The sequence below is a fragment of the Carcharhinus amblyrhynchos genome, chromosome 6 (assembly GCF_965287045.1).
Source record: "Carcharhinus amblyrhynchos chromosome 6, sCarAmb.v2.hapA, whole genome shotgun sequence".
NCBI lineage: Eukaryota > Metazoa > Chordata > Chondrichthyes > Carcharhiniformes > Carcharhinidae > Carcharhinus > Carcharhinus amblyrhynchos.
The window spans coordinates 90,072,234-90,087,781 of NC_137329.1; the positions used below are offsets into that span (position 1 = coordinate 90,072,234).

The window sequence follows — 15,548 nt, forward strand, 5'->3', positions numbered from 1 at the left end:
GATGAAAGAAGCTCTAGGTAGGGAAGTGTGTCCAGGAGCAGAACACTCTGCTCCAAAATGGCACCCATTAGGCATGAAGCAATAGTAAATCAGAAGTACCAAACTATATTGTCGTACCTAAGAATGTGCATAGATTTCAACCCCTTGAAATTTTTACTCGTGTATACATTGACATCCAATTTTTTGCCTGAAAATTAGGGCTCAAAAATGTCAGCTTTTACATGAGCATATACAGTATTTAACGATGTTAACAGAGACTATTTCCTGTCATTGGAAATGGTGATAAAAAGATAAACATATTCCTTAAATATTCGTTTATTATTTTGCTACAAATTACAAATACAGAAAAGCTTTTCCAGTTAAAACCAATCCAATAACGCCTGCAATGTAATGTTAGGTTGGCAGCATTACCAACAGCTGCTATGAATACTTGATTAATTGCTATAATGCTCAGTAGAACAGCTTGACTGATCAGTTACCACATTCTTGCAAAATACATTTTGTTCAGTTTTTAGTAAATCACGAATTAGTAAATCTGCGATTTCTCTTACTTTTGAGAGGATAGAAAGGTGAAAATACATACTTTAATAATCTGCACCTACTTGTTTGAGCGTCTCTCCTTCCCTACAAAGAAACCACTTCGCATCAGACCTGCACGAGTGCCCAGGAAAGCCATTTCAATACCATCTTCATTACCTCTGTATAAGGATCAAATAAAGAAATCCCAAATGAAGTTGAGAAAAATGCATTAATCTCTACATAACATCAGTATAATGAGGTGAGAGAAATCTGACAGAGCAGTGTATCTGAATCATAGAATCCCTACAGTGCAGAAGGCCATTCAGCCCATGGAGTCTTCACAGACCACAATCCCACCTAGGCCTTATTCCTGTAACCCCAAATATTAACTCTGCTAATCCCCCTGACACTAGAGTCAATTTAGCATAGCCTATCAGCCAAACCCGCACATTTTTGGACTGTGGGAGGAAACTGGAGCACCCAAAATAAATCCACACAGACACAGGCAGAACGTGCGATCTCCACACAGACAGTGACCTGAGGGTGGAATTGAACCTGGTCTCTGGCACTGTGAGGCAGCAACACTAACCACTGTGCACCACGCTGCCCAGTAAAATGGGTTGCAGCTCAAACCCCTGGGATTAAGGACTTGATTTTACCATCACATTGTACCCATTTTCGAGTATGAAAATTTGGCAAAGTCGGGCATGAGGTGAGTACATTTACAAGCATTTAAATTGACTAAATGGGCAGCACCCACAACCTTACCAGCACTTCCCCCTTTACCACTACATTCGCCCATCCAGAATCGGCGTGAAACAGACATACTCCACAAAAGTCCGATTTGGGCATTCCAGTTAGTGAGGAGGTAAGTGCTGAGCATCCACCGGCTCTCTGCTTGAAATCAGTGGGAGGGGAGAAGGGGGGAGAGGAAGAGGGGGTTCCGCTGCCACTCTGCCAGAGATCATTAATGGGAAGTTGGGTCCGCTGCCACTCTGCCTTTAATCAGTGAGGGGAAGGGGGGTGCACTGTCACTCTGCCTGTTTTCAGTGAGAGTTAAGGGGGGATCCACTGCCACTCTGCCCAAGATGAGTGGGGGGAGAGAGGGGGGGGTCCACTGTCACTCTGCCTGTGATCAATGAGGGGGAAGCAGGGGGAGGTTCTGCTGCCACCCTGCCTGTGATTGGTGAAGAGGAAGAGGGGGAGGGGCCCATGGTCGGTCTGGGTGTGGAGGCGGTGGCGGAATACAGGGGTGAGTAATGTTGTGGTGGGGGGGGGGGTTGTGGGGCAATGTCTGTGGAGGCCAGGTGGAGGCATTGTCCGGCCCAGGGCGATGCGGTAGGACAGCAACATTCTATAATTTTTTTGGTGAGCACGTGCAGTTGCAAGTGCCGATCGGAGCAGTAGGGTTTCATGTGCAATAAGCCCCGCCCACAGGCGTGCAGCATGATTCAGAATTGCTGATTCTTTTTCAGGCAGAGTGCTTATGGAGGTGCAGGGAATGGGTCTAAAAGTCGGATCTGAAACGCTCCCAGATTAAAGTCTGCCCAGCACTTAAAATCAAAATCGTAAAATAGGGGCCCTAAGAATCTCATGCTCTACCGACTGAGTTAGCCAGAAATGATGCTGGGCATCTGCTAAGTAATAAAGGGATAAAGGTTACAGTTATTAACTTAGAGTAAGTCTAATAATATCATGAGATCTACACTGCTAAAATATCATTAAAACCTTCTGGATCCAATGACTGTTTTTCACTGCTAAATATTTTTTCTACATAATTTGCACTGTTTATTATTCAAGATGATTCAAGTAACTGAATAGGTACTAATACCATAGTAGGCATCAGTGACTTACAGAATATTAGACACACTGATAAATCAAAAAGTAGCAATCAGCAAGTCAACAGATTAATGGAGTAGCGGATAAATATAGCAGCCGGTACACTATGGGCGTAGCTATATCAGATGCAGCAGTTCAAGAAAACAGCTCCACATCACCTTCTCAAAGGCAATTAAGGATGGACAACAAATGCTCGCCCACATCCCACTAAATAATATCTTGAAAAAGAAATTAATGGAAAATTGTGCAAAGTAACAAATTAATAAATTAATGAAATAGCAGGCAGAAATACTTTAGTGGAACAGAAGGTAAACTAACAAATTAAAAAATGGGGATTCCAATAAAGTAATAATTAATAAAATAGCAAGCATTAATTACTTGATACATTTAAAGGATAGCAGGCACACTGACAAACAAATCCACAGACCAGCAAATATACGAACAACTTTAAATAATAATCAATCAGTGAAATCACAACTGAATTAATAAATTTATGAACAGACTTTTTAAAATGTCAGTTCACATAAAATGTAGATGGTGTCAAATTCTGGTAATTAGGTTATTTTAAAATATATTTTACAATTGATAGAACTTTCTTTAACACTTACTCAGAAATGTTCATGGCTATGGCTGTCCAGTAAGCTTCAATTGGAGCAGTTACTACAGCATCAAAGAGCACTTCCTGGACCAGTTCCTGATCACCTTCACAGCAAAGAGATAGTAAAAAATAGGTGGCACTGTAAATGGACTTGGAGAGAAAAATGTATAGAAAAATACTTTATGTTGACTGACAGACAAAAGTACATAGAGAGTTGGTTAAGTCTTCTGTTCTGGAATCTAGGTTCAGTGGTGGGTATGGAAATGAGAGTGATTCCCATTAGGCGGCAGGATGGCTGACCTCATGCAATCTTGTGCTATCCATCCATGCAGAGTTCACCGAATCTCATGGAAGGGGCAGGCAGGAAGTCACTGTTGCTACTGTAATCTTAAGGGGTTGAACATTTGGGTGCTATATTTAAAGGACACCTAGACAGCCACTCATTCATGGCAGTCCAGGAATTTCAGTTCAGTGGAACTTGATGTCCCAGAAAACAAAACATTTCAGTAAAGCCTTCTGGGAACTCTCCTCTAGATCATCCAGGCAAGGCGGGAGGTGCTGCAACCCCAGATGTCAGCGAAGGCTCTCCCATCTACTCACAGTGGAGGGACAGAAGTCACAGCAGAGGTTAACACCTGTGGAGCCTGGAACAGAAATGCCCAAAACAAGGAGAAATGATCTGCTGCTCTCTACCTGTGTAAGTGCATCTTTTACTTTCTCAGCATTTGGACACACTCAAAGGCATCAGTCAGTTTAAGTTGTGAGTGCACAGGAATGTTAGATAGGAACTTAAGCTTCAATACTCTCCAGCAGATGGGTCATCTGTACTTAATGTGTGTCTGTCCCTTTGTGCCATGTATCTGTCACGTGACATCTTTCTTCTTAATGATTGCTTAATGATTGTTTAGGCATGTACGCTTCTGAAATACTCATGCAACCATTGGGATGACAATAACTCCTGTTGTCCTTCCGTGGGAGAAGAACGGCCGCAAGTGTGAGCTCTCCCATTTTGGAGGTGGAATTCCAGACTTTCAAGTCCTCATTCCACATGAGCAGCAGGCCTCAGACAGCCTGGGAGGAATTGGAAAGTTACTGTACTGACGGTCACTAGAAGGCAGAAGTAATGATGATGATGCATCCAGCCTGTAGTTATCAATTGCACACACAGTGTGAAATTTGGCAGGCATGATTATTATGATAATAAGGATAAGAGGTTTACCTTCAGCATGGCAATTGGGTGGGTGGGGGTGGGGGGACAGGAGAGAACATTCCTCAATCAATCTGCACAGAGGAATGTTCTCAGGGGCCAAATCATTTTAGCGTGCTACTCCTTTCTATGGACCTATCTATCTGGTTGTGGCTGAAAGAACTGTTTGCGAGGAACCATCACCACCCTGCCTGCTCTTTAGGAGTTTGTAAGTGCATCCTGTGATACTAGATTTGATAATGCTTCCAAGTTGTCATGCACATGGACTTTATGAAGCCATTGGTAAAATCATAATTGTACTTACAAGCACACAAGGGTGTGGGAGAAAGTACTATTGTGAAAGTCCTAATGAGGCTCTGCACATTAGCACAGTTTGGTGCGTACAAAGGATCAAACTACCAGCAGGACAGATGGTAACGAGTGCAATTTAATTCAGCTATCATAAATCAAGGTACATTAGAGCAAATATGTTGTCTGTAATCAAAAAGATCTTGGAGTCTTCAACCCACAGAAAATAGAAAACCAAAAAGTTTAACAATTGTGTTGGCAGCTTAAAGTGCCTGTAATTTGGTAGTTATCGGATTGGTACAGGCCTGTCTGTTGCATTGTTGACCTGCTATGGTCTCCGCTTGTAGCTTATCAATATCTTGGTCCTCATTAACTCCATTCCTTTCAACATCGTCCTTGTTGGAGGAGACATCTCAGTCCTCCATATTTTCTTCAGCCAAGACATCCCCACTTTTTAGCACAATGTTGTGCAGGGCACAGCAGACAACGATGATCTGAGACACACTTTATGCTGAGCATGAAAGCCCTTTCTGAGCTGCTGGAACATCTGAAAATTATATTCAGGAGACCTATTGCCTGCTCAATCATGGACCTTGTGGAGTCATGTCCAGCATGTACCTCTTTTGTGCAGCACTTCGTGGATGGCATACTGGCATCATGAAACAAAAATATCCTTTGTCCCCAACGAGCCAGCTCCGCAATCCTTGAACTCCTTAAAAAAAAATGGCACCTGGGAATGGGCCAGAATGTAGGCTTCATGAGATCTACTGGGAAACATCTGTAATCACATATAAACTGCACATTCAGAGAGTGGAGTCCTTTTTTATTGATGAACACAACTGATTAGGGAGCTCTCAAGACCATTTGGTGTGCAGTCAATTGCACCCTGCACTTGTGGGCAACCTGTAATTTCTGGAAATCCCAACACTCTGGCAGTCTGCCTTTTGGAATCCAGGTGGAATTGGACAAATTGGTGCCCTCTGCTGGACAGGGCATCTGTCACCTCCTGAATGTACTTGTGTAGTGATGATTGGGAAAGGTCACACAGGTCTCCATTGGAGCTATGGAAGGAGCCACTGTCAAAGAAGATTAAGGCAGTCGTGACCTTCCATGCCACCAGCATGGGATGAGCTCCAAGTCATTGCAGCCATAGATCATCGTGGAGAAACTGATGGATGTGTGCAACCAGGATATTCTCATTTGCAGATAGCTTCCCCACCTGTGATACACCAATGCTTACCATTCAAGTGGGTCGTTTTCATCAGCATCCTAAACTTTTTGAAGCCCAACGTCTGTTGCAGCTCAGGCCATTGTTCCTCCTAGCTCTGTGTCAACCTGCAAAAGGCCTCCTTCTCATCATCTGGATGAGATCCAGAGGAAAAGTAGGGTTGCTTAGAGCCTGCATCACCCAGACAGTGCAGTTCTCACTTTGAATGAATTGAAGTGATTGTTCCCTCCACTGATCTGTACCCTCAGTTCGACCTGCAGGATCACATCATCGACAGCACAGACCTTGCTGTCTGGGACCAACTCTCTTCCACCATCCTTGTCCATAAATACCCTCCCTCAACCAACCACTGGACCACCAGACCCAACACAAAAGTTCCTTCCCTCCATCCCACATTGCTGCACCTTTGTGGACCTTTATGTTTCATTGCATTGAGGCAGGCCTTTCCTTGTTGCCTCCACCTTCTTCAACCTTTGGCCTACTTTCCACGTTCAGCCTCCATTCTGCCATTCCATGCCATCATCTTCACCCTTAACCCATCTCCCAATCCCAGCCTCTGGTTGAACCTCTCACCATAATGTCCCTCCATCTTTCCCACAGCTTGTCCTACCAGCACCCATTACGAGTATTGTGAAAGGTCCCCAAAAAGGCCAAAGCAGCACACACTCACCTTAAAGTCATGGAAGAAGTGAAGCTTGCCAAATGCACATCACTTACCTATGGTTGTAAAAGGGAACGTACTAATTTTTCACTAAAGAGAACTTAATTTGGAGGGGGAGCTTAAATTGCTGAGCTGGCCTTTTAATGAGCAAGTATAACATTGTTCTTCAGGAAGCTCAACCTACCTTTAACACACCTTTAAAGTCCCGAGAACATAATTCCCAAAGTTCATTCTCATGTTGGGAAGCTGATCGTTTAGCCTTAAGCTCCCCCTCCAGCCATGTTTACTGCTGCTGGCAGGACAGGAACATTCTGCCCTTGGACACTGGATAGAAAAATACTCCTGTGGAGAGGTGCCTTTGTGGAATTGTGTTGAAGTATCCAGCCTCTAATCAGCCACTGGAGAGTGCCTTTAAAGAGTGCAGGCTGGTTCCTATCAAAAGCCCATAATTGGCACTCTTGCTCTGGCTGGTTCCATTGTAGAGATGTTTTAATCCTCCACAAGTGTCATGGAGTCGGGCCAGGTATTTAAAGAGTTGTGGTCATAGCCTCTCAGAGGAGCCATGAACTTCTAGTCTGCATGAGGAGACCTTTTCAAAGGTGAGTTCAAAAGGTCTTCGTCATGCCTCCCATGACAAGCCACTTACACACTATAGTCTTTTATTTCCCAATGTCAAGCTATGGTCATCTACCAATCACCCACAACCTCTCATACATTCAGGGCCAAGCTATGCCCTTCTACTTCCCACTCCCTATGGCTCCCCACACCTCCAGAATCATGCATGTGGGTGGTGAGTGCTAGCGGACCTTAATGTTTTCATTGCATTGAGGCAGGCATTTCAAATAGGCTATTTCTACATGCGGCTGCACCTGTGGCAGTCTCCAAACATTTTTGCAGGTCAGCCAGCTTCCAGCATGCACCTGCCCATCCCCAACTAGCATTGCCAATCCACATAACCTGCGCAACATATAAGGATTTTGTAAGTTTAAATGCGATCACCTCATGATCTTCAAAATTCTAGCGAATACAGGCTCAGTTTCCTCAATCTCTCCTGATATGACAGTCCCAGGATTAGTCAGGTAAACCTCGTTGCACTCTGTCCATGGCCGATATATCCTTCCTTAGATAAGGAGACCAAAACAATGCACAATGCACCAGATGCAGCAAGATACCTTCATTCCTGTTGTCAAATCCATTTGCAATATTGGCCTTCTTAATTGTTTACTTCATTTAAATGCAAGTTTTTAGTGACCCATAAACAAGGACATCCTGCTCCATTTAGACATTGACACTTCCCAACCTCTTGCCATTTGAGAAATACTCTACCTTTCTGACTTTTCTTTACCAAGGTGCATAAATTCACCTTTATTCACATTATATTTCATCTGGCATGTTCTTGCCCACTCACTTAGCCTATGCAATCCACTTGAAGATGTGGTCTCTCCTCAGAACTTACATTCTCATCTAGTTTTGTGTCATCAGCAAATTTGGAAGTATTACATTTGATCCCCACATCCAAATCATTCGTATAGATTGTGAATAACTGTGGCCTCAGCTCTGATTCTTGCAGTAGCCCAGGATGACAGCCTGTCAGCCTGAGAATGATCTATTTATTCCTGCTCTGTTTTTTGTCCGTAGACCAATTCTCAATGCATACAGATATATTACCTCCAATCTCTTATACTCTAATTTTGTTTACTAACCTGTGTGGAACCCTATAAAAAGCCTTCTGAAAATTCAAATGCATCACATCCACTGGTTCTCCTTTATCCCTGCTACAAGTAATAGCCACAAAAATCCACAACAAGTTTGTCAAACAAGTTCTCTTTTCTAAACCCCTGTTGAATGTGTCCAATCATATAATTATTTCTTAAGTGTCTAGTTATCACATCCTTTATAACCGATTCTAACATTTGCCTTACTGCTGACTTCAAACCAACAGGTCCGTAGTTCTCCATTTCCTCTTCCCTGTCTTCAATAATGGGGTTACATTTGCTACTTTCCAGTCAGTAAGAACATTTACAGAATCTATATAAGTTTGAAAGAGCCAATGCATTTATTATCCAAAGTCACCTCCTTCAATATTCTGAGAGATTTATCAATCTTCATTTCAATTAATTTTTGAGTACTACCTCTTTATTAATACAAAGCTATTTCAGTTCCTCACTTTCACAAGCCCCTTGGTTCACTAATATTTTGGGAGATTTTCTGCACCTTGCTCTGTGAAGACAGACACAATATAATTGTATAGTTTCTCCGCCACTTTCATTATAAATTATCTTGTCTTTGCCTGTAATGCACGTATAGTTGTTCTTTCTAATGTTTTCCTTTCACATACCTAAAGAACCTTTTACACTCCACCAGCATGCTTGTGGCTAACTTGCATTCATAATCTCTTTCCCCTTGCTTTACCAGTTTCTTGATACTCCTTTGCTAGATTCTATATTTTCCCAAACCTCAAGCTCACCTCTTTTTCTGGCAACTTTTTAAACCACTTCCTTTGATCCAATGCAATCTTTAACTTCTTTTGTTAGCCACATTTGTTTCATCATTAAGGAATGTATATTCATTGTAGACCATGTCTTACTTCTTTAAATCTATGCCATTATCTGTTTACTGACAAATGTTCAAATGTATTTGTCCACATAGCAAACTTCATACCTTCATTGTTTCCTTTGTTTAGATCTAAGATCCTTGCTTCAGAATGAACCCTATCACTTTCAAACTTAATCTAAAATTCCATCATATTATGATCACTGTTTCCTACAGGCTCCTTTACAGCAAGGTTATTAATTAGCTCTTTCTTAATATGTAAGACTAAATCTAAAATAGTCCGATCCTAAGTTATTTCTTCAACATACTGCTCGAGAAACCCATCTCAACACACTCTGGAATTTATTAGTGCTAATTAGGTTTACCCAATCTATATGTAAATTGAAGTAATCCATTATTACTGCATTATCCATGTTATATGCAACTCCAATTCTGTAATTTATACTGTGTCAACATAACCACTACAGTTCAGTGGCCTATAAACAACTCCCCCCAACATTTGCTGCCCCTTGCTGTTTATTAGCTCCACCCAAACAAATTCTAATCTGATTTTATCTTGATCCTTTGATCTAAGATCTTTCCTCATTAATGTGAGAACGTCCCTTGTTACCAGCTCTACCCCATCCCTTTTTCCTTTCTTTCTATCCTTCCTAAATTACAAATATCCTTGAATATTCAGTTCCTGGTCTCGGTCACCTTATAGCCATATCTCTGTATTGGCAATTAAATCACACATATGTTCCCCTATTTGTGCTTTTAAGTCATCAACTTTGTTGCGATTGCTGTGTGCGCTCAGATAGAGGGCCCTTAACTTTGGTTTTCTTAACATTATTCTATGTTCTGATCTTACTTAATGCTTGCTTCTGTTTTGCCTGCCTTCCAATTTTGCTTACTACTTTCTTACTTCCTGTTACCAGTTCTGCTTCTCGCCAATCTGAGCACCCTCTCAGATTCCACTCCCTGGCCAATCTAGTTTATACCCTCCCCAACAGCATCAAAAAATCTCCCTACAAGGGTGTTCATATCAGTCCTGCTAAGGTTCAACCCATCCATCATGTATAGGTTCTATTTGCCCCAGAACCAGTCCCAATGCCTCAGAAATTCTATGCCCTTCCTCCTACACCAATTCTCCAGCCACATGTTCAATCAACCAGTTCTCCTATTCCTTTGTTCACTCAAATGTGGCACAGGAGTAATCCTGAGATTACTGCTTTTGAGGTCCTGTTTTTCAATTAATTTCCTAACTCCTTAAAATCTGCTTTCAGGACCTCATCCCTCTTCTGACTTTGGTGCCAATGTTGTTACAGGATATACATTCCATTTGGCTGAGATGCGTTGCCATGTGGATAACTTACAAATTACTCACCAGTTTCTTCCCCTGACTGAAGTAAGAACCAAATGCTGGAGGCTGAAAAAAGAGCACTTCCTTCCTCTCTTTACTGAATTCTTTCACTCAACAAGCTCCCAAATGGTCAATCTGTCAAGTTACCCTTGGTAAACAATAGGTTGAAGTTATATATAATATTGTACTCACATTCCAGATCTGGATCCTCCCCGGAAAGATAACGAATTACAGCCTGTTTTTGCGTCAGCTTTCGATGGGCTGGATCAATGTCAGTTACACAATAAATCCTGCCAAAGAGGGTTAAGCAAAGACCCCATTAGTTAGAGCTACAATTTTTCACTGAAGTACAATCTTTTCAGTCTGTCAGGATCTAAAATATTACAGCATCAGGTAGCTTCAAATATGACATCTCAGCAATAAAGTGATCTATAAAATAATTACATTGGAACAGCTTGTTTCAACTACTGGATGGATACTCTACCTCCTTTGCCGTCCTGTCTATCCTTCCAAAATGCCAAATACCCTTGAAAATTCAGTTTCCAGTGTTATGAAGCTATGTCCTCTAGAATTGAAAATATGGTTTTTCAAATGACTGGAAATTTTGTAATTTGACCTGAGTCACAGCAAACTTTAAAAGTGCAATGCCACAGTCCAAGGTAAAAATGAGAAACCAACTACTTCCCTTAGGAAAGTGTGAAGAGAGAGATATTTTCTATAAACAAGACACCCATCAAAATTCATAACGGTCTAAGAAAGAAACATTAAAAATGCAAGGTATTGGATATTGAAACAATGGCTGTCTTTGACAGACCTAGTAAGAAGTCTTACAACACCAGGTTTAAGTCCAACCAATTTATTTGATAGTAAACTCACAAGCTTTCAGGGTTTGTCTCTTCGCCAGGTGAATGGAGAGTTCTGGCCTCAGACAGAGCATATAACAGCACAAACAGTTTACAGATTACTAATTAGAATGCGAGTCTTTACAACTAACCTGCTTTTCAAGTCTTAAAAATGCCGACAGTGTGAGTGGAAGGACCATTAAGCACAGGTTAAGAGATGTGTATTGTCTCCAGACAGTACAGTAAGTGAGGTTTTGCAAACCCAGGCAAGTCATGGGGGTTACAGATAGTGCGACATGAGCCCAAAATCCCTGTTGAGACTGTCCTCATGTGTGCGGAACTTGGCTATCAGTCTCTGTCACATTTGACAGACCTACTCAGAACCTCTTGGAAACAAAATAGGGTGAGATATTTCAAGGCAGGGCTGCCCAGCCACTAGAGAAATTTGCAAGAGACACAGATAGAGTCACAAAGTCTTCAACAGAGGAAAAAAGCTGAGGGTTGCTCTCTCCCAGTTTGCGAAGCCAACTCTACCAGAAACCTACCAGTGAATTGAGATCTCATAATAATTGCAAAATGCTTTGCATCTAACCACATCCAAGAAACCAACTAACCTAAATAGGCCACATGTTTAAAATCTACACCTCAAAGACAATCAAAGAACACTTAACCAAGAGGTACCCAAAACATTGATTCCAGTCAACCAATTGCTCAGGAATTCCTTCCCAATCAACCACATATTTTCTGTGCAACATGGACTCGGCACATGAATGGTGTGTGCATTCTGAGCACTGCGCATGCACCAAGTTAGCACAAGTGTGGCATGTGTTTTCCGTACTTTCTTTCTGGGAGACACAAACAAATTTTATATGAAGATACAATAGAAGGTAAATTAGATACTTATTGTTTTACCCAAGCTGGTGATATATAACTCCCTTCTACCCCTGTTGACTGCAAAGGTCTTGTGCAATACAAACAGCCTTTACTACATTATTCTAAGATGTTAGCCTTAGGTCTCAACCTAATTCCAAGTGGATAAGGAGCAGAAAAACTGTCTTCATTTATTCATTTTTCATTCTTATACATCAATACATCCTGGACCCCTGGAATAAATGCCAACTGAATATGACACAATATTAAACCTTTGCAACTTAGGGTACAGAAGCATATGTTATGTCACAGAATTCGTAATTCCAAGGTTTGGATTAACGATTTGGAGGACAAGAGTTTAAATTCCACCATGCAATGGGAGAACTTAAATTCAATTAACTAAACCAGGTTAAAATTCTGGAACCACTGACCACAAGAGTACCAGAGTATTGTTAAAAACCCATCCAGTTTGCTTTCAGGAAGGAATTATTTGCATAATGGTGTGAAAGAGTGTTCTTGGTGCATTTTTCTTCTTTTTATCCATAGAGAGGCAATATAAGGCCTATGTTGTGCAGCATGCTTGAATGTTCCTGTGGGGAAGGTGGGAAGGGCCATGGTGGTAGATCGTGTTAGGATGACTGTTGAAAAAAATAGATCTCAAGTCACTAATTTCTGGAACCCCTGACTCAACTGTATATTTGTTGACCTTTTTAATTGGGCTCCAACTCCTTATTTCTGATGTGTGTTTGTGTGTGTGCATGTATGTGAATCTGAGCAATTGCATGAAGGCTAAATGCTTCCTACCACATTTTAGTTATTTTCCCTCGGGTTGAAATTTGCACTTTCTTTGATCCAAAGGCTGAAAATTTTACAACTTTTCCCACTGGTGGCATCTTCTGGTTCTATCGGTGGCAAGCCCCTGCCACGCATTCCTCAGAGGTGGAGGATGCAAGCATCAGGAAAATCTATTGACAGTACTGGGACCAGGAGATCCTGCCACCAGCCAATGGTGGGCCTCCTCTGTCACTACAAAATAGCTAGGGGGGAGTGAGGAGGAGGAGGACAGAAAATCTGCCCAAGATAACCTTGTTTGATTGCCTACTTATTGCTGAGAGCTTAAATAGTTAAATGCATTCTGATTAGGAAAGGCGCATTTTCATCAAAATAAACTTAAACCAAGGAGGTTGAATAGATAGGAGCCACCACTTCTCACCTGGTCATAACACCAGCTTTGTACTTTGCAGACATGCCTCTACAATGGTTAACAGGCCTTATCTATTTATCTCTATTTGTGGCACCAAATCATATATCACCATTCATATAAGTGACTTTCATTTTGTCTTATTACCATTTTCCCTATTTGTGATCTTACTTGCTGTTGCCCTCTTATGTATGCATGCTCCATTCTTCCCTGTCACATTCTAGTTATCATTATCCATATCATCATTGGCTTGCCCTTTCACTTAAATTTCTAAATTTCACCTCAATTGAATACATTCGCCCCTCACCATTACTCAGTTTAAAGCCCTATCTGTAGCGTAGTTAATTTATTTTTCAGAGGAAAAAATGCCTCTTTTTACTTTTTGAAAGAGGCAGTGGGCTCCCTCTTTCCCCAGTGCCAGTGGATTATGAACTTAAACCATTTCTCCCTCACCAATCTTTTCAGCCATGCATTCAACTGGCTGATCTTAATGACTTAATCATAGAATCTTAAAATCGTACAGTGCAGAAGGAGTCCATTCAGCCCATTGAGTCTACACCGACTGCAACCCCACCCAGGCCTTATCCTCATAACCCCATGCATTTACACCAGCTAGTCCCTCTGACACTAAGGGGAAATTTAGCATGACCAATCCACCTAACCCACACATCTTTGGACTATGGGACCACTATGCCATTATCTCTTTGATGTTAGGGCTATCCAGCTATTTAAGCTGTTGTTCACATAAAGTTACCTCTTTTTAATTACTCAATAAAAGTGCACTCCAAACTATTATTTATTGTCTGCAAGATATTAAATCTCAAGTTAATTAAACAATGAATTAAATAGCTTCATACATTAACCAAATTAGCACAATTAGCATTGTTGTCTCTAAGACAGAAGATTGTGAATTCAAGTCACTCTCCAGGCAATTGATCACAAAATATGACACTGTGGTGCAGTACTAAGGGAGTGTTCACGATTGAAGACATTATCTTTCCAATGAACTGTTAAACTGTGACCCCAACTCCACTCTCAGATTGATGTGAAAGATCCTATGACACTATTTTGAAGAAAAGAAATAAAATCTCTGGTGTCGTGATCAATTCTTACTCCTCAATCAACATTGAAAAGCATTGATCTGGTCATTATCACATTGTTACGTGATGCTTGCTGTGTGCAAATTGGCTGCTGTATTTCATACATTAGTTTAAAATGTTTCAGAACATCCTGAGTTGGTGAAAGTCTCTCTTTTCTTTTCCTACTTAGAACATGTGCACCAATCACAAATGAACAATAGAATGGCAAAGGTAAAATACTGTGGATGCTTGAATCTGAAACAAAAGCAAATACTAGAAAATCTCAGCAGGTCTGGCAGCATCTGTGAAGAGAGAGTAGAGCTAATGTTTTGAGTTAGGATGATTCTTCGTCAGAGCTGGCAGCCCATTTGGCTGACGTCTCATTGTACGAGTATAGGTCTTGCAGCATGTAGTCAATACCGACTTACCATTCATTTGCAATTGTCAAGTCAGGCTGAACTAAGTCGTGCAATCCTGAAATTTAAAGTAAAAATTAATTAGCGATTCAAAATTACTTCATGTTCCTTTCTTGAAAGAGCCACAAACTACTCCCAGTTTTATTGGGCGAAGATTAAGAGTATAGAATCATATGAAGACGTAATAAAATACTCAAAAGATTACAGGTAAGCTACTGGGGACTGATTGATGCCTTCCCTTCATCATACACTCATCTGATGCTGATAGCCTTCTTTGAAGTAGATGGAAAGTCCAAGTAAAGTCTCCCAGCAGCTGTATGAAAGGTGAAGGCTTGGGTTTATGAAAACTTGGCCTAATTCCAAGTCCAATTCTTTGTCCATGCAATGTACTCCAACTGGGCCAACAGTGGAAGTGTTCTGGAAAGATCATAAATGTTCAGCTCTTATCTGTTCTAATAAACTATAAAGTAACACTTATTATTTTACAAGAAACAGACCTGTAGAGATTTAGAGAAGATAAATTAGGAAGAATGAGATGTACTTGGAAGAAGAATATGTAAGAACTAGCTCAATGTTTTCTGTAAAAGAATGTAGGTAGCTGGATTACTTGAAGAAATTGAGAGAACAGAAATGGAGAAAGATTAAGTGAATAGTTTAAAAAATTGACATCAAAAATAAACATAGGCTATTTGAAAGATTAAGAAAGGCCTTCAGAAAGATATAAGATTTTGGTTCAATTAAAGGAACTTTAAAACAATAGTCACAACAGCTAATTTAGAAGGGTAAGAAATGTTTTAGAACAGGTACCTGATTACAGGATCTTAGCCAAAATAAATGCAGACCCACAGGCCTGTTGCCATTTTACACTTAATTGAGTGTTGATTGGCAGCAAGCAGGAATTCCAA

The 15,548-nt window shown here is 41.0% G+C and overlaps 1 protein-coding gene across 2 annotated transcripts in view; it reads right to left on the reverse strand.

Moving 5' to 3' along the window:
• Positions 1 to 15,548, reverse strand: part of LOC145344092 (voltage-dependent calcium channel subunit alpha-2/delta-4-like) — a 429,967-nt gene that overhangs the window by 244,278 nt on the left and 170,141 nt on the right. For both annotated transcript variants that reach the window (XM_080190916.1, XM_080190917.1), the window contains 4 exons: positions 14,656 to 14,701; positions 10,428 to 10,525; positions 2,967 to 3,060; positions 603 to 698 (listed from right to left, as the gene is read on the reverse strand). In XM_080190916.1, the coding sequence (XP_080047042.1) occupies positions 603 to 698; positions 2,967 to 3,060; positions 10,428 to 10,525; positions 14,656 to 14,701 (334 nt within the window). The remainder of the gene's footprint in view (positions 1 to 602; positions 699 to 2,966; positions 3,061 to 10,427; positions 10,526 to 14,655; positions 14,702 to 15,548) is intronic.